This window comes from Lynx rufus, unplaced genomic scaffold (genome assembly GCF_022079265.1).
Source record: "Lynx rufus isolate CCGP_SWC_20201006 ecotype Redwood Valley unplaced genomic scaffold, mLynRuf1.p SCAF_8, whole genome shotgun sequence".
NCBI classification, from domain to species: Eukaryota; Metazoa; Chordata; class Mammalia; order Carnivora; family Felidae; genus Lynx; species Lynx rufus.
This window is the reverse complement of record NW_025814896.1, coordinates 103,382,984-103,410,465: the sequence shown is the minus strand read 5'-3', so window position 1 is coordinate 103,410,465 and position 27,482 is coordinate 103,382,984. Positions and strand designations below refer to the sequence as shown.

At 37.3% G+C, this 27,482-nt stretch overlaps 1 protein-coding gene and 1 pseudogene across 5 annotated transcripts; one reads left to right on the top strand and one right to left on the bottom strand.

The window, feature by feature from the left end:
• Nucleotides 1–464: 464 nt before the first annotated feature.
• Nucleotides 465–27,482, bottom strand: ZC3H8 (zinc finger CCCH-type containing 8). Of its 5 annotated transcripts, none has more exons than XM_047068733.1 (9): nucleotides 27,343–27,482; nucleotides 23,092–23,188; nucleotides 14,875–15,106; nucleotides 12,447–12,580; nucleotides 10,498–10,584; nucleotides 9,752–9,863; nucleotides 8,260–8,369; nucleotides 7,096–7,144; nucleotides 465–1,059 (listed from the first exon to the last, which is right to left on the bottom strand). In XM_047068733.1, exons 1-8 carry the CDS (start codon nucleotides 27,417–27,419, stop codon nucleotides 7,115–7,117), a joined length of 879 nt encoding a protein of 292 aa, XP_046924689.1. In that variant the 5' UTR covers nucleotides 27,420–27,482; the 3' UTR covers nucleotides 465–1,059; nucleotides 7,096–7,114. The 5 variants fall into 5 exon arrangements, with proteins under 5 accessions (XP_046924689.1, XP_046924687.1, XP_046924688.1 ...); XM_047068731.1 differs by having other exon boundaries at nucleotides 10,462–10,584; nucleotides 27,343–27,481; XM_047068732.1 differs by having other exon boundaries at nucleotides 7,107–7,144; nucleotides 10,462–10,584; nucleotides 27,343–27,481.
• LOC124504504 (uncharacterized) lies at nucleotides 25,912–25,999 on the top strand (annotated as a pseudogene).

The following is a 27,482-nucleotide window of genomic DNA, read 5'->3' as shown; positions in this document are numbered from 1 at the left end:
GGAACTATCCTGGTTTCTTGTTTTCCTAGGTCTTGTCTGATAAACCTTTGCTTGAAATATGTGCAACTCCATTTCTTATGTTAGCAGGATTAGGTTATAAGCAAAATAACTGACTCATGTTTTCAAACAGGACTCTGTTAAGAATTGCCATTACCTTTGGTGTACTCTATGTATCCAGCAAGCTAGAGATGCTATTATTCTTCCCAGCAATATAACAATATGATAATGACAGTTTCAGGCTCATAGTATTGTTCTAATAATAATCAGTACCACTATATAAAAGTGCATATTTAGAATTTCATTATCTGTGCTTGGAGAACTTTCTATTTGACGATTATGTTAGAGATGCCATCACATTTCTAAAATTTACATTTTACACAAATGTATAGTCTCACTACAGTTTATGCACCAATGAGAAAGATAACCATTCTTGTATCTTAACAAAAAAGTAAAAAAACTCCAAGTTTAGGAATGGTATAGCAAGAGACATTGTTCCATTTTATTTACAACACTAAGAAATTGGAAACAACAGGAAAGTGGTTTTAAAAAAAATCACAAAACTGTAATTTAAGCCATAAAACAAAATTGTGAGCAACCATTAAAAATATGTTGCAAATGTATTTAATGACATGAAAAGATCTAACTGTATAGTCATCATCTACCTGCTATCCCAATGTGTTCCTAGAGAAACCTAACAGTTTTCTCTCTTCAATCTCCTGTATCTCTTCATGCGTCCGCATTCAGCCTAATCTTCCTTCCTATTTTACTGACAAAACTCAATCAGAAAAGACTTCTGCAATTTACTACCACAACATTTGCCTACCAGCCAGCAGCATCTCTGCCGTATATGTTCCTTTCCTGTTCCACTGGTTGGAACAGCTTGGTGAAGACCAATCCCCTCACTTATACACTAGATTCTGCCCCTCCCACCATTGATTAGAGAAGATGCACAACATCATAATGACACAAGAGGGCGCTTTAAATGAGGACTCTTGTAAACCACTCCAAATCAACAGTCTTGAACAGGCGTAGACATAAGTACTCTTCATCCATACAAAACTATGGAAGAAAATAACAAAAATACATCAGCTGCTGAAAATTACCAACTTTAGACACCCCTACTCCCTTCCCCCCAAAAATCACGCAGCAGCAGCAAACTGTAACACAAAAATCCAAACTGAATTAAATATCCCTGTTTAAGAATATGAAAAAACAACCTGAATTGAAATTCAAAAACTAAAACAAACACTGAACAAAAAAACAGAAGTAATGAAACAAGAGCTGACTGACCTCAGAAATGATACAAAAAAGAGATCATGTCAAAAATATAGCCTATATTATAAGACAGATTTGAATGGAAACAATAAGGATGACTGGATAAAAGTGGAAAAAGAACAAAGAATAAAAATGAGATAAAGAAAGCAAAATTTATAAAAGAATAAAAAAAGAAAATTCATCATAGAGAGGGAAAATACATAAATATAACAATTTACACAGTAACTATAATAAAAAATGACAGAAGCTAACCCAAACGTTCAGTCATTTCAAGAAATGTGAATGGGCTCAATTCACTTATCAAAAGAAGTAAAGGATTTTTGGTTTGGCTCAAATAACAAAACCCAAACTACACATGCTATATAAGAAAGGCTAAAACTTAACTCAGAAAAGCTAAAAAACAAAGTGGTGGGCAAATAAATACTAAAAGCAAATGTAACCAAATTTCCAGTTGCAATGTAAAATCTGAAACAATTAGAAGGAACGTTTTGTACTGCTACATTAAAACCTATTAGTCTATACTGTAGGTAGGATGGATGTTTAACCCATACTTTATACATCTTCCAATTTCACTATATGGATTACTGACATAACATATACTCAAGAATTGGTGTTTAACAACATTAAACATTTTTACCGTTTCATTGAGGACATTCTTTTTTTTTTCAGTTTAATTATTTTGAGAGAGAGAGAGAGCAGAAGCAGGGGAGGAGCTGAAAGAGGGAGACAGAATATCTCAGTAGACATAGAAAACACACTTGATGGGGTGCCTAGGTGGCTTAGTTGGTTAGGCATCCGACTCTTGATTGTGGCACAGGTCATGATCTCACAGTGGTTGAAATAGAGGCCCATTTCAGGCTCTGTGCTGACAGCGCAAAGACTTAGGATTCTGTCTCTCCCTCTCTCTCTGCCCCTTCCTCACTCACACACACGGGCTCTCTTTCTCTTAAAATAAATAAATAAATAAAAACTTTAAAAAGGGGGGGGAACACACTTGATGAAATCCAACACCCATCCGTGATAAAAGCTCTCTATAAAACAGGAATAGAAGGGAACTTCCTCAAACCAATGAAGAGTATCTCTGAAAAACCTACAACTAAAATCATACATGATGGTGAAGGACTGAATGCTTATTGCCTAATATCAGGAAAAAGGCAATGATATCTGCTGTCCCTTCTATTTAACATTGCACAGGACGTTTTAGTCAGTGAGATCAGTCAAGAAAAGGAAATAAAAGGGAACCAGATTAGAAAGCAAGAAGTAAAACTGTCTTTATTCTCATATAATATGTTGAAATTCCTAAGGAACACACACATACACACACACACACACACACACACACACACACACTCTACAGCTAATAAATGAGTTCAGCTAAGTCTCAGCAAACAGGATCAAAATACAAAAATTAGGGGCTCCCGAGTGGCTCAGTTGGCTAGGTGTCCAACTTTGGCTCAGGTCATGATCTCACAGTTTGTGGGTTTGAGCCCTACATCAGGCTCTGTGCTGACAGTATGGAGCCTGATTGGGATTCTCCCTCCCTCCCTCCCTCTCTCTGCCCCTCCTCTACTCATGTTTTCTCTCTCAAAAATAAATAAATAAACTTAAAAAAATACAAAAATTAATTCTATTTCTCTTTACCATGAATGTATGACCCCAAAATGAAGTTTAATTCCTCTCATCAACACCATCAAAGGAAAAATACATGTAAATAAATTTAACAAAAGTGTAAACAACACACTTGTACACTGAAAAGTACAAAACTGAGAGAAATTAAGGATCTAAATAAATTGAGATACATTCCATATTCACAGACCAGAAGATTCAGTTAACACTGTAATTTTCCACAGATCAATGTAATGTTTGTCAAAATTCCAGCACAGGTTTTTTGCAGAAATTTACAAGCTGATCTTGAAATTTATATGGAAAAGCACAAGACACTAAATTAGCCAAAATGATCCTTGAAAAGGTGAACAAAACCAGACAGCTTCTATTTCCTTATTTTAACACATAGTATAAAGCTATAGAATCACAAGACACTATCATAAGACAGTGTGATAACATATAAGGGTAAACATATAGAGCAACAGATAAACATATAGAGCCTAACATATAACATATAAAGATACACATATACAACAACAGAACACAATTTTTTACATTTACAGTCAATTGATTTCTGACAAAGATGCCAAGGCAACTCACTGGGGAAAGGGCAGTCTTTTTTTTTGAAATGGGGCTGGGACAATGGGATATCTATATGCAAAAAGAAAAATTTAGATCCTTAGACCACACTTTTCTCAAGAATTCAAAATGAATTATAGACATAAATGAAAGAGCTAAAACTATAAAAATTTTTAGAAGAAAACATATAGGAGAATCTTGTGATCTTGCGTTAGAATTTTTAGATAGAACCTCAAAACCATGATCCATAAAAAAAAAAATACACTTAGGGCATCAAAATTAAAATGTTCATGCTTTAATAGACACTATTTTAAAAATATAAGCACAAACTGGCCAAAAAGACAAAGTCACATATTGGGACAAAATATTTCCAAATTATATATGTGATAAAGGACTTGTATCCAACATATAAGAACTCTTACAATTCAACAGTATGAAGATGATCCGATTAAAGAATGGGTAAAGATCTGAATTGACCAATGGCACATGAAAAGATGCTTAACACCAGTAATCATTAGAAAAATGCAAATTACAACCATAATGAGATACCACCTCACCCCTACTAGAACAGCCACAATCAAAACAACTGACAGTAACAAATGTGGGTGAGCATGTGAAGAGACTAGAATATTCTCACATTGCTATCTAGGATGCAAAATGATGCAGCCACTTTGGAAAACAATGTGGCAGTTCTTAAAAAGTTAAAAATATATTTACTGTAAGACCCAGAATCTCCAAAACATACAATGGAATAATGGGGGCAATTTTATATGTACACACACACACACAAACACACACACACACACACACGTGATCGGGGTGCCTGAGTGGCTCAGTTGGTTGAGCATCCAACTCTTTCTTGATTTTGTCTCAGGTCATGATCCCAGAGTCGTGAGAACAAGCCCTGCATGGAGCCTGCTTGGGATTCTCTCTCTCTCACTCTCTCTGCCCCTCTCCCCCATTCGCATACACACTCTCTCTCTCTCTCTCTAAAAATAAAAAATATATGGGGCGCCTGGGTGGCTCAGTCGGTTGGGCGGCCGACTTCAGCTCAGGTCATGATCTTGCGGTCCGTGAGTTCGAACCCCTCGTCGGGCTCGGTGCTGACAGCTCACAGTCTAGAGCCTGTTTCAGATTCTGTGTCTCCCTCTCGCTGACCCTCCCCTGTTCATGCTCTGTCTCTCTCTGTCTCAAAAATAAATAAAACGTTAAAAAATAAAAAATTTAAAAATAAAAAATATATAAATCTTTAAAAAAATAAAGTTTTTTTAAAACAAAAAGTGATCTATGCTAAGGCATGAATGAATCTCAAAAACATCATACAATGTGAAAAGAATTAGAAGCAAAAGACCACATATTAAAGTTTATACGAAATGCCCAGAAAAGGCAAATCTAGAAATAGGAAGTAGATCCGTGGTTACCTACAACTGGATATGGGACTGGGGAATGACTTAAAATGGGTCTAAGGGATCTTTTGGGGGATGTCAAAAACATTCTAAAACTGGATTTGGTGATGTCACACAACTTTTAAATTTACCAAAAAGTATTAAATTTTACACTAAAAACAAGTGAAAACTATGTCAAAGTAAGTAAAAGGGCCCAAAATAGCCAAGGCATTCATGGAGAACAGCATTAGAAAAACTATCAAAGTATATAAAATGCAGTAAAACTACAGTAATTAAGACAGACTATTAGAGAAAAAAACAAATGAAGCAGAACAGATACCCCAGAAATAGATCTTTGTCTGAAGGAAACTTATCTATACCAGAGGGACCAGGCATTACAGATCAGTGGGGAAAGGGCAGTGTTTTCAGTTGAATGGTATGGAGAGAATGCTTATCCACATAAGGAAAGAGAGGGAAAATAAGGTGTTAAAAAAGAAATCAGTTAGTTTTAATTCTTCTCATCTCCCACTAGCCACAGCCACTCTCTTTTTCATGTAATTTAGCGGCTCTTCCCACATGGAAACTACAAGAGTGTACTTCCCTACTTTCCGACTTTGGACTTGGCTATATATCTTACTTTGGCCAATGGGTTGTGTGTAAATGTGATACAAACAGCCTTGAGCTTCTGCCAATGCTGTGAGAAGAACACATCCCAGCTAGCCCACTGATCCCAGGAGGAGACTGAGACAAACGTGGGCCAGAACCATCCTGGTCAACCTGCTTTAAGAAGCAGAGCCAACCTAGCCAAGGCTAGCCCAGATCAGCCTATTCCCAGCCAATTTGCAGATGCACAGAAAAAAGAAATGTTTATTTTTACATGCTGAGAAGTTTGTGGTTGTTAAAACCATTAAATTAGCAACTATTACCAGATACTTTTTTCAAAGGAGTAAAAAATAAATGTAAAAAGCAAAACCCCAAAACTTAAACGGATTGCTAAAATAAGCAATTCTGCTCCCAGAGGCACCTCAGAAAAAGTGAAAAGACAGTTTACAAAATGGGGAGACCTGCCACACATACCTCACAAAGGATTACATCAGGAATATGTAAAATCAATTTAAGGACAGTCCAGCCCAATAGAAATGTAAGCAAAAAACACTAACAGGCATTTCACAAAAGATGAAATTCAAAAGCTAGCAAGCATAAGAAAAGACGCTGAGCTTTATGAAAATAAAGCTATGTGACATCACTTTTATGCCCAATAAACTGGTAGAAAAAAAAAATTAAAGACTTGACAATGCAAAGTATTGGCAAGTATAGAGTAACAGGATTTATTTTACACAGTTGACGGGAATATAAACCGTTCTAACTACTTTCGAAAAGATTAGTATTGTTTTAAAATTTTAAGATGATACAATTCTACTCCTTGGTTTATATCCAAGATAACTTACACACATTTACGTCAAAAGACATGTATGTTATTAGATATATTATTTATTACACATTATTAGCAATACTTTATATTTAAAATATTGAAAATAACCTAAATGTCCATCATTAGTAGAATGTTTAAGTAAATGTTAACATATTTACAGAATGAAATGCTATATAAAAGTATAAATTAATGAATAAGAGCTTTGTGGATCTACATGAACGAATCTTAGAAACATAATGTTGAGTGAAAATACCAAGTCACCAATAAATACACAGAATACTTGTTTAAAAAAAAATCCAAACTGGTGGGGATCCTGGGTGGCTCAGCAGGTTAAGCATCTGACTTGATTTCAGCTCAGGTCATGATCTCACAGTTCATGAGATTGAGCCCCATTGGGCTCTGTGCTAAGCCTGCTTGGGATTCTCTCTCCCCTCTCTTTGCCCCTCCCCCAATGCTCGCTCGTTCACTCTCTCTCTCAAAATAAATAAGCATTTAAAAAAAAATCCAAACTGTTTAAATAAAATCCAAACACAAGCAAAACTAAATATAGTATTTAGTGAATCACATACATTGGCAAATCTACATAGAAACAAGAGGAGAATAAAAATACAAAAGATAGTGACAAACAGAGGGAAGCAGGTCCAAGGAGACGGGAGATACATATCTACGTATATGTATCAGATATTTTATAATTTTTTAGCAGGGGAGGAGAAAGAAAAAGATTTCTATTTTAGAAAATGGAAAAGCCCTATGTTTCCATGCCAATTTCTAGAGGTGTTTCAGAGAAATAAAAGGAAATGTGCTAAATTCTAATTTTACCTTTTTCATACCTTTATTTTCATGATGACTTCTTCTCAGTATCCAAAACCTAATATGAAAAAAAACCACACATTTTTATGCATCAATATCAAATTCAGGTACATCATAATGGTCTTGTAATTTTCTAATGATTCCAATACTATTTATCCTAGTAATTATAATACCGTAAGAACAACTGAAACATAACTTTTACATCTCTTTTTTCCATGTATATTTCATACTAATAACAAAATACTTGGTATGACTTTTTTTTTTTTTAAGTTTATTTATTTTGAGAGAGAGAGAGAACGTGCACATGTGAGCAGGGCAGAGAGAGAGGGAGAGACAGAATCCCAAGCAGACTCTGAGCCATCAGCACCAATCCTGACATGGGGCTCGAACTCAGAAACTGTGAGATCATGTCCTGAGCCAAAATCAAGAGTTGGATACTTAATTGACTGAGCCACCCAGGTGCCCCTTGGTATGACTTTTAATTCCAGGGTAAGCCTTCATATTTTACAACATAAAAATATCCATAAATAAGCACCTTTGACTTTCTCATATTTGCACACACTCAAGAGAACTTCTGCCACAAGATGATATGGCTTGGTTCTAGAAGAATCTTTCATTTTCGCTTAAATTTCAATTTAATTTTAAAGGCACAGACTCTAACATATGGGAGATGAAAGAATATAAATTACTATTTTTTCAATTATCTTTCCTCACTGACTGGAAGAACATTTGAAGAAAACTTTGAAATAACTATTTAAGGATGCTCTGACATAACTTTAAAACATTCATCACCCAATGATTCTTAGCTTTCCTTCTAAGAGTATAACAGGAGTACTAGTTCTCCTATTTGCTTTGTTTTCCTTTGCTTAGCTTGGCTACTAAGGTTACTAACTACTTTGAAAGTTTTAAGAACATTCCAATTTATACTTATTGCTTGCATAAGTATAATGTTCTTACCAGCAATAAGTATATATTTTCCTTTAAGCTACAAAAAATATATATACAATGAATAATTTTCTAAACAGAATTAAATTCTAAGATTGTCAGTCCTAACGTATCCCAAATGGTAACCTATGAGGCATTCTCCTTAAAGAATAGTATGTTTCCAAATTCTTGCCCTTAGTTCAAACATATTCTTTAAAAAAGAAAAACAAAAATTAAAATTCTACTTACTTTGGCCAACAATTCTTGTGTTTCAGGAGTCAGTGGAGCATGTGAAAACTTGCAATAGTCACCCTGATAACATTTTGTTCCTGTATGGTAAAACTTGCAAGGATATTCATGTAACCCAAGTGTTAAGGAAGAGAACAATTTTAATCCAACTAAAATAATTTGTAATTAACTTTATGTTCCCTGTATAAAGGCCTTTCCTTCTAGTAGAAACACTAAATTCTCTATTTAAAATATGATAAATTATGAATTGAACTATATGAAACATCTAATTTTAGGATAATTATAATAAATCAAGTTTATTGGCTATCACATGAAACTTTCCCTTCATATTCATTTTTATAATAAATTATAGGTCTGTTTCAATGACGTAAGAAAAGTTTGTGTGTTTTAAATACTTTAAGAAATGTGATTATTATTTTTTTATAATTTTCTTAAGTTTATTTATTAATTTTGAGAAAGAAAGAGAGAGAGCATGAGCAGGGGAGGGGCAGTGAGAGAAGGGGACAGAGGATCTGAAGTGGGCTCAGCAGAGAACCCCAATGTGGGGCTCAAACCATGAGATCATGATCTGAGCTGAAGCTGGATGCTTAACCAACTGAGCCACCCAGGCACCCCAGAAATGTGATTATTTTTAAGGCATTCTTTTGGGGTAGAGGCAATAAAGTCAATGACGATGATAGGTTTTACAAAACTGGATCCTTTATATATTAGGTTTACTTAAAATAGAATGAACTTAAACAACTTCAACATTGTTTTCTAGAAAAAAAACTCTCAAGTTAGAGTTTGAGATTCCCTATACTGCATGACTGAAGGAAAACAACTTTTGTGGTACCCAAAGGTGCTATTACCATAAAATTTTTATGTTCTATGTTTTTACAACCTGTCTGTACCGTTTGCATTAAAGAGTTAAGGTTATTCTCCAAATTAAAGGACAATTCAGTACAGGCTATACAGAAAACAAGTACTCCCAAATGACACTTTTTTTTTTTTTTTTTTTTTTTTTAACAAAGTAACTCATATGAGGGTGCCTAGCTGGCTTAGTTGGTAGATCATATTACTCTTAATCTCAGGTTTGTAAATTCAAGTCTTATGCTGGGGGTACAGATTACTTAAATAGAAAATCATTAATAACAACAAAGTAGTTGTATATATGTATATACACATACATAGCTATATCTCTATAAACATAGATATAATTAGTTAATGTCACAGCAGAAATTCTGAGTCTTTCTGTGGGTTGAATAGGTCTCATGAACTTGCTGCTATGCTATCCAAGTGAAGGATCTTCATTTGAGAATTACTAAATAATCCATCTTTTCTTTCTTGGGGAAAAAAAAAAATCACACAATTTAACCACTTTGATATGGATTTGGGCTTGGGTAACACAATTTTGCCATAGCTAAAACACAGGTTTTATTCAAAATTATACATACTTAAAATGTTCATGTAAATATTTATAAAAAGTAAAATTATATCTTGTGATAAAGGATATTATGCAAATACAGACAATTTTCACCTCTGGTACAATATCCTTGTACATAAAACTTGCACATTTCCTTTTTCTTCTCTATCTCTGCATCATGATCAAATTTACACTGGTCTCCCTGGGCGAAAGGAAGGAACAAGGACAAGCCATTATTTCTCAGTTAAGTCATGCAGTTCCTACCAATCTTAAAATAAGCAAATGGTTCCAGAAAAAAATCTGAGAAGCCCTACAGTCTAATTCTTAACGAGCTATCATATAACCACTCCACAATCTTAAAATCTTGTTACATCCTAAACCTTTTTAACACAAAGTATTTTTTTAAAAAAATGCTTATTTATTTGATAGAAAGAGCCTGAACATGAGCAGGGGAGGGGCAGAAAGAGAGGGAGAGAGAGAATCCCAATCAGGCTCCACAGTGCCAGCACAGAGCCTGCCACCAGGGCTCAATCCCACGAACTGTGAGATCATGAGCTGAGCTGAGATCAAGAGTCAGCAGTTTAACTGACTGAGACACCCAGGTGCCCCTAAAAAGTGTCTTTTTTAAACATAAAATAATACTTCAGTAAAGCTTTCTAACTGAACCTTTTCCAGAAGGAAAGAGTTATAAAATGTACAGGTATGCTTTTAGAGTATCCAATGGAGACAGGAGTTGGCTTTTGTACATTTTTGCTATACCTTACATTTTAGTATATTTTTGCTTACGCAGTTTTTTATACCTTAATACATTTCCTTTCAAGAAAATATTTACAAACTTGTTTCCCCTTGCGTTCCACTGTATGTTGGTTGATGAATCCCTGACTCATTCTCACATGCTGCTGCTTCTCTTTCGGTTTACCATCCTTTGAAAACAAAAACAAAGAAGTAAATGTGAGAAATATAAATTTAAATATTTTATTCCACTGCACAAAATTATTTTGACCACCTTTAAAACATTAAAAAGTGACTCTTCTAAACCGGCCTACATGTGTAAGATTTGGACTTTTGCACATCAGTTGAAAAATAAATGTTCTGCCAATTACAACAGAATTCCAGCACTGAACGTGTTTGGTCAATTTGAATTATTTTACTATACTTTGCCCTTATTTTTAAAAATTGAATGAGCAATTTTTTAAAGTGAAAATGCAGCTACTTGTGATAAAAAATGAAATCCGGGAATAAGGCTCTTGAGAACAACGGAGACAAAACTGGAGACCGTAAGGTAGACCAAAAGCGGTATACTCTTTAAGTTCAATGAGATGCTCACTGGGTGAGAGCGGAGAATAATAACCAGCTCTATCTAGTAAACAAATATAACCTCAAAGATGGCAACAGAGATATAAAAACAAAAGGTGACCTTTATATAAAAACAAAAGGGGAGGGCGCCTGGGTGGCGCAGTCGGTTAAGTGTCCGACTTCAGCCAGGTCACGATCTCGCGGTCCGTGAGTTCGAGCCCCGCGTCGGGCTCTGGGCTGATGGCTCAGAGCCTGGAGCCTGTTTCCGATTCTGTGTCTCCCTCTCTCTCTGCCCCTCCCCCGTTCATGCTGTCTCTCTCTGTCCCAAAAATAAATAAAAAACGTTGAAAAAAAAAAAATTAAAAAAAAAAAAAAGGGGAATCTCATAATACATTTTAGCTCTTTAGAAACCTAAACCATTTTAGCATGTTAACCTGTGGTACAATTTACATACAATGTCTGCATCCCAAACTTCTGAACATGTTTAGGAATTAAACATGTGCAAAGAAGAGACCTGACTACATTTACGTGATCTGCTTTGTAATGATGTTAAATTTCTACTTAACACTATCAAAATTATGTGTCCAATATGTGCCAGTTTAAATCTTTGGTTTTATTTGACTATGTTATTAAATTCTAACACAGGTTTATAATTTGCTACTCATGTAGAAGGGCTGTCAATTTTAGCTGAATAATCATTTGAGTCCATGTAAACCAAATGAAGCGAATACCAACAGGGTCAGGAGATACAGGCTGTGGCCTGGCCCTGTGTGACTGAGCAGATACCTGAACCCCTAGGGCTTCAGAGTCCTCATCTGTAAAATATGGAAACATATATAAATATGTTTCAATCCATAATATTTGGTATTTCTAATATTTTACCACCCCTGACTCTTGTCTTCTGGACCCAGCCTAACAAAAAAGTTTGTTTAAAACACCTCAGAAAAGCAGAGTCCAGAGGAGTCACTTACTATTCTATCCTGATTACATCTGCAGACCAAGGAAGAGGAACTTCTACAAAGCAAAATCAAAACACCAAGCGGATAGGGGGTGTTTTGTAAGCCAATGCTCAGAAATATTCATTTTTAATTTCCAGAGGGGAGTCAAATACTGATAGACCAGAACCGCAATCATAGCAACTCTGTAAGACTCTGTGACCTTTGAAGTGTTCTCTGGGCTACTTTACCTTCTCCCTGTTTCTCCTGCTTTTCCAGTCTCTGACAGTACAACACGGCCAAATCAAGGGACTTGTGTGCACGTATTCAGGTAAACAGGTTCAACGCTAAGGCTTAACACAGGTGCTGGCAGCTCATGAGGGAGAGGGAAGGAGCTGCAACAGTGACAAGGAAGAATGTGGAGAGCCAACTGATTGTGAGAGGAGATTTTTCACCGTCAGAGAACCCTCGTTTTATGGCTTGCCACTGAGGTAGGTGCAAGATGAATATCCTGCAGCATGTAGGCGTTCTCCTACGTGCCCATACTCTTGTACCTGTTCCTGTGAGCCACTGTTCCTCAGTGAAGCGTTGGATCCTTTGTGTCCGGCGCCAGGCCATTTTCGCTTCATTTTCTTCTGTTTACCATTTTTCTGTACAGCTTTAAGGTTTTTATTTTTTTGTTTAACAACTAAAAACAAAAAAGTTAATTCTGTTTAAATCTTAAACATTAAATTAAATCTTAAAATGCTTAATTTTAATTTATGATGACATAAAAGTACAATGGCAGTTTACTTTAAATTTTTTTTAACATTTGTTTCTTTTTGAGAGGGAGAGAGAGAGACAGAGTGTGAGTGGGGGAGGGGCAGAGAGAGAGGGAGTCACAGAATCCAAAGCAGACTCCAGGCTCTGAGCTGTCAGCACAGAGCCCAACGTGGGGCTCAAACTCATCAACCAGGAGATCATGACCTGACCCAAAGTCAGATACTTAACTGACTGAACTACCCAGGCACCCCGGCAGTTTACTCTTAAGTACATTCTGGGGCGCTTGGGTGGCTCAATCAGTTGAGCATCTGACTTTAACCTGGATTATGATCTCATGATTCATGAGTTCAAGCCTCACATTGGGTTGTGCTTTGGCAGCTCAGAGCCTGCTTCAGATTCTGTCTCTCTCTCTCTCCTCCTCCCCTGCTCGCTTGTGTACTCTCTCTTGCTCTTAAAAATTAATAAAATAAACACCTAAAAAAAAAAAGTACATTCTATAATAATCCAGGAGGAGTTCTCCACTGCTCACTGAGTGAAAAGTGGTATGATGCTCACCTTTCTGGAAGCTCTGGGATTAAGAGACCAAAAGGAGAATATATTCTGGATCCCCAATTCATTCCTTATGAAAATAGATAAGGTAGGGAGGCCTGGGTGGCTCAGTCGGTTAAGTGTCCAACTATCAGTTTCGGCTCAGATCATGATCTGGCAGTTTCATGAGTTCAAGCCTCACATCAGGCTGTGTGCTGATGGTGCGGAGCCTGCTTGGGATTCTCTCTCTCTTTCCCTCTCTCTCTGCCTCTCCCCTACTCATGCTGCCTCTGTCTCTCTCAAAATAAATAAACTTAAAAAAAATTTTTTTAATAGATAAGGTATAGTCAGGAAGAAAGAAAAGCAAGATAATTAATGAAATCAATCTTGCTTGCCACCAGCCAGATCCTTTTGAAGTGTTCAGAGTATAATGGAGCTAATTAGGAACTGCCATAGCACTATAAAAGCAAAACCTTCAAATGTTTAAAATGACCTCTTACACTACTGTCAGAGTTTTCACTGAAAACATTTTATATATGAGTGCCTGGCTGGCTTAGTTGGTAAAGGATGCAACTCTAGATCTTGGGGATGTGAGTTTGAGCCCCACACTGGGCAGTGTTTAATTTAAAATAAAAATAAACACAGATTAAAAAAAAGAAAAAAAACATTTTATATAGATTAAATTTATCTATAGACCGATTTTATTTTATTTTATTTTTTTTTTTTAATTTTTTTTTTTTTTTTTCAACGTTTATTTATTTTTGGGACAGAGAGAGACAGAGCATGAACGGGGGAGGGGCAGAGAGAGGGAGACACAGAATCGGAAACAGGCTCCAGGCTCTGAGCCATCAGCCCAGAGCCCGACGCGGGGCTCGAACTCACGGACCGCGAGATCATGACCTGGCTGAAGTCGGACGCTTAACCGACTGCGCCACCCAGGCGCCCCTATAGACCGATTTTAAACAGAAAAACATTTCAAGAGAAAAAAAGCAGTAAAATAAGAGGATTAATTTCGTTTACCATGGTCATTTGTCCTCATATCTATGACTAAACTTTATTTGATTAATCCAAAAGAATATTATTTCTGAGTTTAATCTGGCATACCACTATAACAGATATGAAATCAATCCCTCCCTACAACACAGCAATACAAACAGGCACATCTTGTCCTTCATATATGCAGAGGCAAAGGATTTAGCATTCTCCCTTTCAAAGCAGTCATGGCCTTTGATAACCCTGCTGTACTTTCCTCCTATAAACTAAGCATTTGTACACCAAATGGCCAGGTCTCAGGGGGGTATCCGGCCATGCAAGCTCACATCTGGTGTAAAGATCCATGGAGGCGCACCAGGGTAGCTCAGTCAGTGAAGCATTTAACTCTTGATTTTGGTTCAGGTCATGATCTCACAGTTCATGAGATCGAGCCCCAAGTCAGGCTCTGTGCTCACAGCACAGAGCATGCTTGGCATTCTCTCTCCTCTCTCTGTCCCTCCCCCTCGCAAAGTAAATAAACAAAAATAAATAAATAAATAAATAAATAAATAAATAAATAAGATCCATGGAAAGCATGATCTTCCTATGAAATAAAACGCAAGAGAAAACTCCCCCCCTCCCCAAACCCCAATCTGTATATGGACAACTGTGATTGCTTCTCTAGATAAACACAAAATGACAAAACAGTCTCACCCTTACCTTTCTGGGTGTCCTTCACTCCCTCTTTCTTCAATTCTTCAGGAAATGGTAAGGATTGAGCAGCATTTGCCATTTCTTTAGCTTGTATATACTGCTGAAGCTCTTTAGCAAAAGTATCTTCTGATTCCTGACTGCAGGTATCATTATCACTATATACATCATAGTCCTTGCTTCTTGATTTTCTATGTAGCAATTTCTTCGGTGATGCTGTAGCGTTCCCCAAGTGCCTAAACTAAGTAAAAATTAAATTTTCAATTTTAAAAACCTAGCATAATTCAACGCAATCTGGTTATAAAGAAGAAATAAAGACCAGCCATGAACTGATCATTGTTGAAGTTGGGTGATGGGTATACGGGGGTTCATATACTTTTCTTTCCACTCTTACATACTTAAAATTTTCCAGAATTAAAAAAAAAAATAAACAAAAAACACAACATATTGTCCTTGAAGAAAACTTAACACAAGATTCTGAATTTGTACACTAGATGTACTCTACTGAATTAAAGACGAAACCCCCAAATCTTAATTATTTGATATAATTTTATTTGATTGAATTATAGTATTACAATTCACATTTTATTTCTCCCTTTGCATCCCTTTGCATACTTTAAATGGTTTAATTCAATAACTCATCATTTCATAAAAGAACAAGTAAACTGTAATGGCCCAAGTGAAAATCTATACTACACTAAGATATATCACAGCTAGCGAAGTCCGTTATTTTTCCTGTAACTCACAGCATTGGTGGCAGAGAAGGTGGCAGCACTGACAACAAGGAAGAAAGAACTGCCCCGTTCTCTATAATCAAGTTAATTTTACTTTCAGAAACAGTTTTCTAACACTGTTGTTGCAGCTGCCCCAAGGCGACAGATGCAAACACTGGCACCCACACTGGAAGAGCAAGCCAGGTAAGGCAACTGACCCTGGGTCAGCCTGAGATGATCACAGGAGACAACTTAAAGTACTCTGAATTAAAGTACCAGAATTCCCTAGCATTGGTTATATAGGTATTTATACTCGATAACCCAGGTGGATCAAGTTGTATAATTATAGTTAGTACATATGATACATTTTAATTAAGGTTTATTTTAAAAAGTCCAAGTATCAAAGGGCTCCTGTTTTGATATCAAGAAGAGATGACATGTCTACCATTAAACTGACCAATGATCCTGCTCCAGAGCATGCTTTGGGGCCTGGTCTCTTACCTACTTTCTTATAACTGATCAAGGCAACAGACTCAAACAAACCAGAAGACTATTATAAAATATACTAAGTGGCCCAATTTAATGGTTTACCTTTGATGATTAACTTCAAAGCTAAGAGTCGTACCACCAGAGGATTTATCATAGGCTTAGAAAATGACTTTGCTCCCTGCCTGAAGAATCCAAACAAGTGGAGAAAGTTTCCTAACCTGACAGTGGCCTTAATGTACACCTCATCTTCATTACACCAGACAAGACTACCAACCAATCCAACAATCATCAGGCCACCAAGTTCCTGGTCTCCAAGTTTTCAAGAAAGAGCACCTTTTAAAACTAAAGCCATAGATGAACTTGTAAATGTATCTTCTTCCAGTCAGGGGTTGGCAGATATCAGCCTGGCCTCTTGTTTTTGTAAATAACGTTTTGCTGGAACACAATCACACCCATTCATTCACTTCTCTGCTACCTGTGGCTTAGTTGTGACAGAGACAATATGGCTCACAAAGTCAAAATGATGCACTAGCTGGTCCTTTATAAAAAGTTGGCCAATTTCTGTGTAATTATGTTTACCTTGGTTTTCGCCTTTAATTTCATTTAATGGGCACAGGGAGAATCATTCAATTATGCAACAGCTTCGCGAAGCTTAGTCAAACACACAGGAAATTCTATTCAGCGTAACTGAATCAAAATATCACAATGATCCAAATGAATAATTAAGTGCTCCCTCACACACAAAATATGTACAAAGCAGACCCCTTTTAACAGGTAATAATATGTCTGATTCGTTTGTATTAAATGAAAAGATGAGACGACTTGGCAACATGAATAAAACCAGGAAGATCATCAATTATGTTGTTTTTTATACATTAGAGATGAGCACTCCTAATGGATATGATTACTCTTAGAGAGCAATGAAATACACAAAATACGAATGATTGCTTTAATACTTTTCTTCATGCAGCTAGCTATAAACTCCTTGCTTTGATATTTGTTGTTCTCTATGTAATTTAGAAAGCATATAAATACACTATATAACTTTTTTCCCTTCAGTGAAGGAGTCTAAATAAAAATTTTTTTAAGCAAAAGATTTTTAATTTAGATGATTTATTGAACTAGTGTGGCCTCCTGAAAGTCCACAGAAATAAAAGTATAGAAATGTAAAAACAGTTCCATATTAGTGGGGGTGAGGGGGAAATGAAGTACATTCATCAGTAATTGAGAAAAGTTTAACAAATTATTGGCAAACATTTGAAAAACAAAAAGCAAATGATAATTGGGAGGCTGGGCTTATGTTGGTGTGTGAGAAATGGTGCTATAAATGAGGATGAATTAAAATTCTACATAAAAACAGACAAAGCTATTGTTAACAAATTCTCTCTACCCTACTCCTCACCAGAATACATACAAACAAAAATTTACCCTGGGCAAAAAAGAGAATAAAGAAATTGAATAAATGTCTGATAAAAGCCAAGTCTTGTTACCTGGGTACTAAGACCCCAGGATGAAGTCCTCCACATTCTGGCATTTGAGAGCAACCCCCACCAGAAATATACTCCATCCACTCAACCTACAACAGGAGTTCTACCCCACTGTCCAGAAGAGATCCGCCCACTGGGGTCTATAGACAGAATTCAATGAACTTGAATGGCAATAAAAATCACACATTATTTGCATCATCAACCTTTAAGTTGACATTTAGCATCTTCCTGTTGTGAAACACAGGCCAACAAACAGCAGTATTATCAGCAGTACCAGCAACTGTCCCTAATAGAATCATAGTTACTTTCATATATCACCTTATAGTTGCTGCAAATCTCAAAATATCTTTTATGTTCATCACTATGTCAAAGTTACAATAATTAGACCTGTTGGACCTTATTACTTAGTACATTAATAAAGAACATATTACTCTTTTCCCATTTGTTTTATTTTGATCACTATTATTTCAATAAAATAAATTTCCTTTGTAATCCAACATAGTCTATTTTATTCACTTAAAAACATTATTCTGAGAAGGGACCCATGGGCTTCACCAGACCTCTGAAAGGGATGCATAGCACAAAGCAGGCTGCAGGAAACCCACTTATCCACACAGCCCACTCATGTACAGAGAATGTCCAGTCAAGCTTCCCATCTGGACAAAAGGCCTACAGAGACACAGACCCGGCAACACACCAGTTTAGGCCGTCCATCAACTCTCCAGGCCTATCTTAAATCAAGGGACAATGAAGGCACAAAACACATGACAAAAATCTAGAGCAGGTGTCATTAAACTATGTTCCCAGGGCCAAATCCATCTTGCCACTTATTTCTATAACAGCAAGCTAAAAATGGTCTTTAGAATTTTTAAATGTTTGAAGAAAAAAATCAAAATAATAATATCTCATGACAATGAAAATTATATAAAATTCAAATTTCAACACCCATAAATAAAGTTTAATGGAACACAGCCACACTCATTCATTTATATATTATACTAGATGCTTTCACACTACAATAGCAGAGCTGAACAACAGCAGAGTCGAATAGTTGCAAAAGAGACCATAAATAGTTGCAAAAGAGACATTCAAGACATTATCTATTTAAAAAATGCTACAAAGCTGTAACATCAAAACAAAGAACAAGAAAGAACTCTTGAATAAATTATGAGAAACCAAGAGTTAGAAAATGGATGCTTAAAAAAGACGTTAATTTATAATAGCCTCATCAAACATCTAGCAATAAACCTAACAGAAGGTATGTATGTAAGATACCTACAAAGAAAAGTATCATATACTGTTGAGAGAAATTATAGAGGACCTAAAGATTAGACAATTCAATATTCTAAAGATGTCAATTCTTTCCAAAATGATCTACAGATTAAATGTATTCCCAATGAAAATTCCACCAGAATTTTCCACGGAAAAACTAATTTTAAAATTTATATAGGGCTAAGAAAAAGCCAAGACACTTAAAGAAGAAAAATAAGGTGAGAGGACTTGCTTATCTGACATCTAAACTCACTATAAAGCTGCAGTAACTAACATGGTGAGCTCTTAGGGGAGGGCTAAACAGATAAACCAGCAGAAGAGAATAGAGTCAAGAAACAAACCCACTCAAACACAAACGTTTGATTTTTGAAAATGGTGACATTGCAGACCAGTGGAGGAAAAGACCATTCTTTTCCTTCAGTGAATGGTGCTGGAATAACTGGGTATGATAACAGGAAAAAAAAAAAAAAAAAAGGTAAAAAAAATGTATTACCTCTACCTCACAGTATACAGATACAAAAATTAGTTATGGTGACTATAAGCCTTTGTGAAAAGCAAAACAATAAATCTTTTAGAAGACACTACAGAAAAATATTTTTATTATCTCAGGATATTTAGATAAAACACATAAAACACTAACTATAAAGAAGAATAAATTTGAATACATTAAAATATAAACTTTTAATCAAAAAATGCCATCCTGTAAAGCCACAAAATAAGCAGATATCTGCAACAGATAATACTCAATGAAGGGCGGGGGGGAACCCTTATAATCCAAAATAAAGAACTACAAATCAAGGGGAAAAAAAAAAATCACAGACAAACCCTTGTAATACTAAGACAAAAAGACCTGAACAAGCACCAAAAAAAAAAAAAGGAAATCCAAATGGACAAACACAAAAAGGTGCTCAATCCCAATAGCAATTAAGAAAATATAAATGGGGCGCCTGGGTGGCTCAGTTGGTTGAGCGTCCGACTTCGGCTCAGGTCATGATCTCGCGGTTTGTGAATCCGAGCCCCGTGTTGGGCTCTGCGCTGACAGCTCAGAGCCTAGAGCCTGCTTCAGATTCTGTCTCCTCCTCTCTCTGCCCCTCCCCTGCTCATGCTCTGTCTCTCTGTCTCTCAATAATAAATAAATGTTAAAAAAAAAATTTTTTTTTTAATTTTTTTTTTTCAACGTTTATTTGTTTTTGGGACAGAGAGAGACAGAGCATGAACGGGGGAGGGGCAGAGAGAGAGGGAGACACAGAATCAGAAACAGGCTCCAGGCTCTGAGCCATCAGCCCAGAGCCTGACGCGGGGCTCGAACTCCCGGACCGCGAGATCGTGACCTGCCTGAAGTCGGACGCTTAACCAACTGCGCCACCCAGGCGCCCCTAAAAAAATTTTTTTAATAAAAAAATATATATAAACTAAATTACAATGAGAAACTTCACCAGGTGATAAAAAATAAGATGGATAATAATATCACATGTGGAGTAGCAGAAATACAGTCTTTCATATATACCTCTGGGAATAAAAACTGGTAAAACCACTTTGGAATACAGTTTGGCATTAAGGTAAAGGTATAGATGCTTATACTCTAAGACCCAGAAGTTCTACTCCTAGGTAAATACAGAACACACGTGCAACACGACACAAGTTAAAGAATGTAGCAGCACTGCCTATAATCTCCTATAACCTATAACCTCTACCAACAATGAAATCTAGTATATTCAATAAAGGAATACCATGCAGCTAAGAAAATAAACAAGTATACACCACAACATCTATGAATCTTGTAAATATAATGTTGAGACAAAGAAGACAGAAAAGAACACATACAGGGGTGCCTGAGTGGCTCAGTCATTAGGCATCTGACTCTTGATTTTGGCTCAGGCCATGATCTCACGGTTCCTGAGTTTGAACCCCATGCCGGGATCCACATTGACAGCATGGAACCTGCTTGGGATTCTCTCTCTCCCTCTGTCCCTCCCCCTCCTCCCACATGCACACACACACACACTCTCTTTCTCTCTCTTTAAATAAATAAACTTAAAAATCATCTTTAAAAGAAAAAAATACAATCACTATCTTATTTCTATAAAATGTAAAAACAGGCAAGAAAAAACTGTGTTAAGGATGACAGCATCAGCAGTAAAACTAAACCTGTAAAGAAGAGCAAGGAAGTGATTGTTAGCATGCAAGTTAGGTCTCTAGTTACCTCTAGGAGGAAACAAGGGGTTATGACTGAGAAAGGAGGCATCAGAGGCTTTGCACGTAATGTTCTTTCTAGACTTGCAAATTGTTGGCTTGGGTGTTCTATTTTTAATCAGCTGTGATACTGTACATTTATGTTTCATGCACTTGTGAGTAAAGAGTCAGGCTGTAGCAAGCCTACTTAGGAATAATGCAGGTGTCCATCTTCTCACAGTACTGTTTCTTGGAATCTACTTAAGATTAACTGTAGAATGTTCTATCTGCCTAATTCCTGTATAGGATTATACATGGATTAGGGAACCTTAAGTGGGTATGAAGAACTGGGGTCTGTATGACTAAAAGAGTATTAAAAATTGGGGGGAAATCCAGGCTACAGTTTTAGTGTCAAGACCTTGGTTCTTGTCCACAGCAGCCACACATGCCCCAAAGGGCAAAAGAAGTTATATACTTGGGTAGCTGAGAAGCTGAAGATGATGTACCTGCTGCATTATCTGTCCTGTATCCTTTTATAAAGCCAAGTATAAAAGTAGCACATTAAATGATGCCTGGGTGGCTCAGTCCGCTAAGCGCCCAACTTTTGATTTTGGTTCACGTCATGATCTTGTGGTTCATGGGCTCCAGGCCCACATCCAGCTCCGCACTGGCAATGCAGAGCCTGCAAAGTATCATATTAAAGCCTATTTGTGTCTTGTGAGTCTCACTCCCCACTCAAACCCATCTCTTTGTAATGTGTTAAAATTCACAATTAAAAAAAATTTCACGGGCGCCTGGGTGGCTCAGTCGGTTAAATGTCCGACTTCAGCTCAGGTCATGATTTCATGGTTGAGTTTGAGCCCCTCATGGGACTCTGTGTGGACAGCTCAGAGCCTGGAGCCTGCCTCAGATTCTGTGTCTCCCACTGTCTTTGCCCCTCCCCTGCTCTCTCTCAGTCTCTCTCTCACAAAAAAACATTAAAAAAAATTTAGAAAAAAAAAATTTCAAAAAGAGAGAAAGAGGCAAGAGAGGCATAGATACTAGCTGTTATGGGTTGACTGTGTCCGCCCCCTCAACATTCTCTTGATGAAGTCCTAACCTTAGAATGTGGGCTTATTTGGAAATAGGGCCATTACATGTGTAATTGGTTAAGATGAGGTTCCTAGGGTAGGTTCTAATCCAATATGACTGATGTCCTTATAAAAGGATTAATTTTGGGGTGCCTGGGTGGCTCAGTCGGTTGAGCAGTTGAGCGTCTGGCTTCGGCTCAGGTCATGATCTCGTGGTTTGTGAGTTCGAGCCCCGCGTCGGGCTCTGTGCTGACAGAGCCTGGAGCCTGTTTCGGATTCTGTGTCTCCCTCTCTCTCTGCTCCTCCCCCGCTCGTGCTCTGTCTCTCTCTCTCTCTCTCAAAAATAAATAAACATCAAAAATAGAAAAATAAATAAAAGGATTTTAGATACAGAAATATGCACACAGGGAGAACACAATTCAAATATGAAGGTAAAGATCAAGGTGATGCTTCTGGAAGCCATGCCGAGGAACACCAAAGACTGGCAACAAACCACCAGAAAGTATGTGAGGGGCATGAAACAGACTCCCCCTCACAGCCCTCAGAAGGAACCAACCTTGCCAGCACCTTGATCTCAGATTTCCAGCCTCCAGAGACACAAGACAATAACCTTCTGTTATTTAAGTCACCCACTTTGTGGTACTTTGTTTAGGGCAGTCCTAGCAAATTCATCCAAGCTTTAAGCTGTAAATCACTAAGGTTAGTTGAGTTAGCTGTAAATCACTAAGGTTAGTTGAGTCAGCAAATCAAAACCCTTAAAAATTGTGACCTAATTTGAAAAGGTTTTGAAATAGACTACAACCCATTTCAGAAATAGAGACAACCAAAATAAAAGCAATACACTAAAACAGTTCACGTTAAATGACTAAAGTTTTTTAATAAGTTTTTTGACCGTGTAACCAAGGTTTCCTTGATATAAGCAACTAGATCTCAAATGCTGACTATACTGAGACAAATAGGACCCCTGATAAATTTCTCACACCCACTCCTGTCTGGTGTTTTGATATGCCAACTTAATCTTACTTTTTTGGGTATTTGCTCACACTCCAGTTTTACTTCCCATTTTATTTTCTCTTCTTGTGTTTCTTCAACTTCTGTATCATCTATTTCATCATCGATTCTGTAGCAAAAATATCAAATAATACAAGAAGGGTTTTTCAACCTGGAAATGGTTCATACCACACCATTAAAATTCACTGCTTTGGCTTATCTTCTACTTGCCCTCAAAGGAATTCCAAATTCAAATTCTACTCCAAATACTCCAAGAACAAAATTACAGAAGCAGTAAATGTCAACATGTGTTTGTAAGTAAAGTACAAACCTGAAATTTAATGCATAACCTTCATGTTCTAGTATTAGCAGCTATAGAAACCACCCATTCATTCATCCATCATTCCATTCATTCAACAAATACTGAGTATCCACCATATACCAGGCTGTAGGCCTTAAATCCTGGAACACAACAATGAAAAAGACTTTGTCCCTGCCTTGTGAGAACTTTCTATATTCTTGGAGAAAAAAAATAAAGCAATTTCAATATAGTCTGATAAGCATTGGTACATATATGAAGAACACTTAACCTACATTTGGGAGCCAAGGGTTTTCTAAGCCTCAAAGGTATATAAGAATTAGCTAACAGGGGTGCCGGGCTGACTCAGCTGGAAGAGCATGCAACTCTTGATCTTGGGGTCATGAGTTTGAGCCCCACATTGGGTGTAGAGATTAGTTAAAATAAATAAACACGTAAACTTTTTAAAAAGTTAGCAAACAAGGAGGAACGTAAGGGAGAATAGTATTTCAGGTAAAATGCAGGGTGTCCTTCAAGGTCAGGAGAGAGCCTAACTTATAAGCAAGTGGAAAGATAAAAAAGAAGTTGTTTCCAGACTTGCAAGGACTGAGAAGCTGAACATGCAGAGACGTCATCTGAGACAATTACTTGAGAATATTCTGGCAAAGCTAAAAATGAAAGATGAAGATGGGAAATATAAGAAGCTGGTGAACAAAGATGCCAATGAAATTTATGGGTAAAGCTAAATAATGGCTTATACTATAAATACCAGAGACTGAAAGCAATTGTGTCTGGACAAGTAGTGACTACTGAATAAAAGCTTAAGATAGGAGTTACATGCCTGGTAAAGGTAAGAACTAGGCAATGTGTACATTCTCAAAAAAACGTGTTACAAATGGAATGCGCAAGAATGTGAAGAGTGGCTCTGAGCTTCTTTCAAACTTAGGAGGAGCTCAGGCTTCACAACTTAATCCAATTCAACAGTTTACCACTGATCTATCCCCAGATAGAGCCTCAAAATTTCTTCAGATAAGACACCAAGTTTGAGCTTTCTACAGAAGCCATTATTACAAGAGCCAATAAGCCAGATACTGTGAGCCTTCATTGCCCCAGTTACAGTAATGAAATATTTCATGGAGTAGGAGGCAACCTCCCCTGAGGCAAAGCAATAATGACAGTAATGACTACAATAGCATTAACAACAGCAGCAGCTAACACTTGCATTATGCTTTCCCTCTGCCAGAAGCTATTCCATGCATATTACCCACATCACAACAAACTTAAGACACACAGACCATTTCACAGACGAGAAAAATGAATTACAGAAAGCTTATAAAACTTCCCACAGACCTAGTTAACTGGAAGAGTTGAGATTGGAGCCCAGGCAGGCAGAGCCAAGTACCTATTCAACATATTCCCCTGGATTGCTACCCGACATATTTTTAATAGAGCCAAAACTGAATTCTTGATCTACTCCTCTTGCTGTTTTCAACACCAACTCTACCCTTCTAATGATACCAACCAAAAACCTTGAAGTCAACATAGACTCCTCTCTCCTATCCCCATCCAATCTGTGAGAAAATCCAGTTTATCTTTAAAATATACCCATATTTGGCCACTTCTTGCTACTAAATACTATGATCCAAGCTTCTCTTGACTTGTTACATTCTACTCTCAACACAACCACAATGACCCTGCTAAAATGTCACCCTGTTGAAAACCTTCCAATAGCCTTTCATCTCATTCAGGGTAAAAGGCAAAGTCATTCTTATGGCATCTACAAGTCCCTACATGAACTGCCTCCCTGACCCTATCATGCGTACCTCTAGAGTATTACTTCTCTTCAACTCCTGCTACTCCTGGCCCCTCTGCTCCAATGACCCAATCACACCATGTTCACTCCACTTCAGGACTTTTATACGTACTTTTATATTCTCTCTGCTAGAAATCAATCTTCCTCACCTCCAAGTCCCTACTCAAATATTACTCATCGATGATATCACTGAGGCTTTAACTATCGTCTTTAAAACATCTACATTCTCCCGACCATCCCATCCTCACTTCCTATCATTTTCGTTTTCTCCCAGGCATTTATCATCACCTAAAACACTATCTATTTATGTACTGTGAACCAAGCATATAAATCTCATGAATATGGAGATTTTTATCTCTTTTGTTTATTTATTCCTATAGCCCCAGGGCCTAGGATGTCTCATATGTGGCAGGTGCTCAATACACGAGTAATCCCATCATAAAATTACTAGCAAAAAACCCAGAAACCATTAAAGATTAATTCATTTGACCTTACTTAAAACAAACAAAAAAACCTTTATGCAATGAAAATAAAGCCATAAGCAAAGTCAAAAGACAACAAATTGGAAGTAAAATATCTGCAGACCAGAGATCCTAAAATTTTAAAGAGAAAGACCAACAAAAACAGGCAAAGGATATGTATGAACAAGGAACAGTTCACAGATGCTCTCCATACTTCAATACCATTCTCCACCTAATACTTTGGCAGAAATCCAGAAGTGTCTTTTATGTAGTTCAGTAAAATCGCTTCTCGGCCTTTTGGCTAAGATCAAGTGTAGTATGTAGTTCAGTAAAGCTTTTGTGAATAGAATCTTTTGTCCAACACATCTTCAAATCGACAGACCCTACTGTTTTCTCACATGCACCTATTGTTTTTGTGATGATTCACCTTGCCGAATTCTCTTACGTATTTCAATAGTCTATTAACTGGTTCCTCTTGTTTTCCTTTGTAGATGATCACCCATCTGCAATTAATTAGTGTCTTTGTCTCTTTTCAATATTTATAGATCTTATTTTAGTCACTTTGCCTTAGAAACGTAGCAATGAAATCAAATCATGGCTCCTGAAGTAAGACTGGGTAACTTAATCCTAGTTTTGCCACTTACACTGTGCAATCTTGACAAGTTATTTATCCTTTCTCTGCAATTTTCTCATCTGCAAAAACAAGGATAGTTCTTTTCTTCAAGGTTAAGATCAAATGACGTATTTCATGTAAAGCACTAAATAAAACTCTTGATGGTAGCCTGAATTAAGGTAATAGTTTTAATTAAGGTATTTGAGAGAGACGGGAACAGATTTGATATCAGAAGGTAAAATCAACCAGAATAAGAGATATATTGACAACGAGAGAAATAAAAGAACAAAGGACTGTGTGTCACAGTTTCACCTTAGGGAAATTGGAAAAAATACATTAAAAGCTTAGAAGTTGGTTTTTGCATTTCAAACTCAGTAAAAAAAAAAAAAAAAGTAAATTAGTATCTGCGTGTAAAGAAACTACACTATACACGTCTCTAAGAATGAGATCAATAAACTAGCACCGTCTGATCAGCAGTGCCCCCGACTTTCTCAACCTAAAGGAAATGTTACATCTCAAAGGTGTTTGCTGATTTATTATGGTCTTCAGGGTCTTTTGAGGCAAATCAATGCACTAAAGGTAAACTATTCACCCTTCACTGCTTAATGAACTTAGGGTTTCGGTTTTTTCTACAAGAAAAAAAAAAAGCGGTTAGCATGTGTCAGTGAGAAATGACAATCTGTCCCCTAGGAGCTGATGGTCCGATGGAAGTAGGAGTACTTTGGGAACCCACTGGGTTTCTAACCTGGTTCACAGGGTCAGGAGCGCAAGGAAAGGGGAGCATCCTGGGGCCTCCCTCGACCCCTCTCGGTCGCCGCCTGGACCCCGCCGGTCCCCTCAACCTCAAGCAGGGTCCCGGCCAGAGCCGTGGCGGCTTACGAACGGATCCCCACCTCCGGCGTCCGTCCCCACGGCTTCGGAACGACCTCTCCACGTCCAACCCTCGCGTCTGCCAGGCCAACCCCACGCGCTCGCTCACGCACTCCCCGCGCGACCCCGCGGCGTGGCCCACGCGCAACCCCAGCGGCCTCCGAATGGAACCAAAAGGCGGAACACAGCTGAGTCCCTGCGACCAAAGTAGAAAAAGATGCGGAATCACCTTTCATCAGAGTCCGTGGTCGGATTTTTACCCAGGGCCGGGTTGGGGGGCTTGGAAAAAAGATTCTCAAAATCCATCACCCTCACAAGGACCCGGCAGCTATAAAGTAACAGCCACCGCGTGAGGAAAAGGGACTCAGT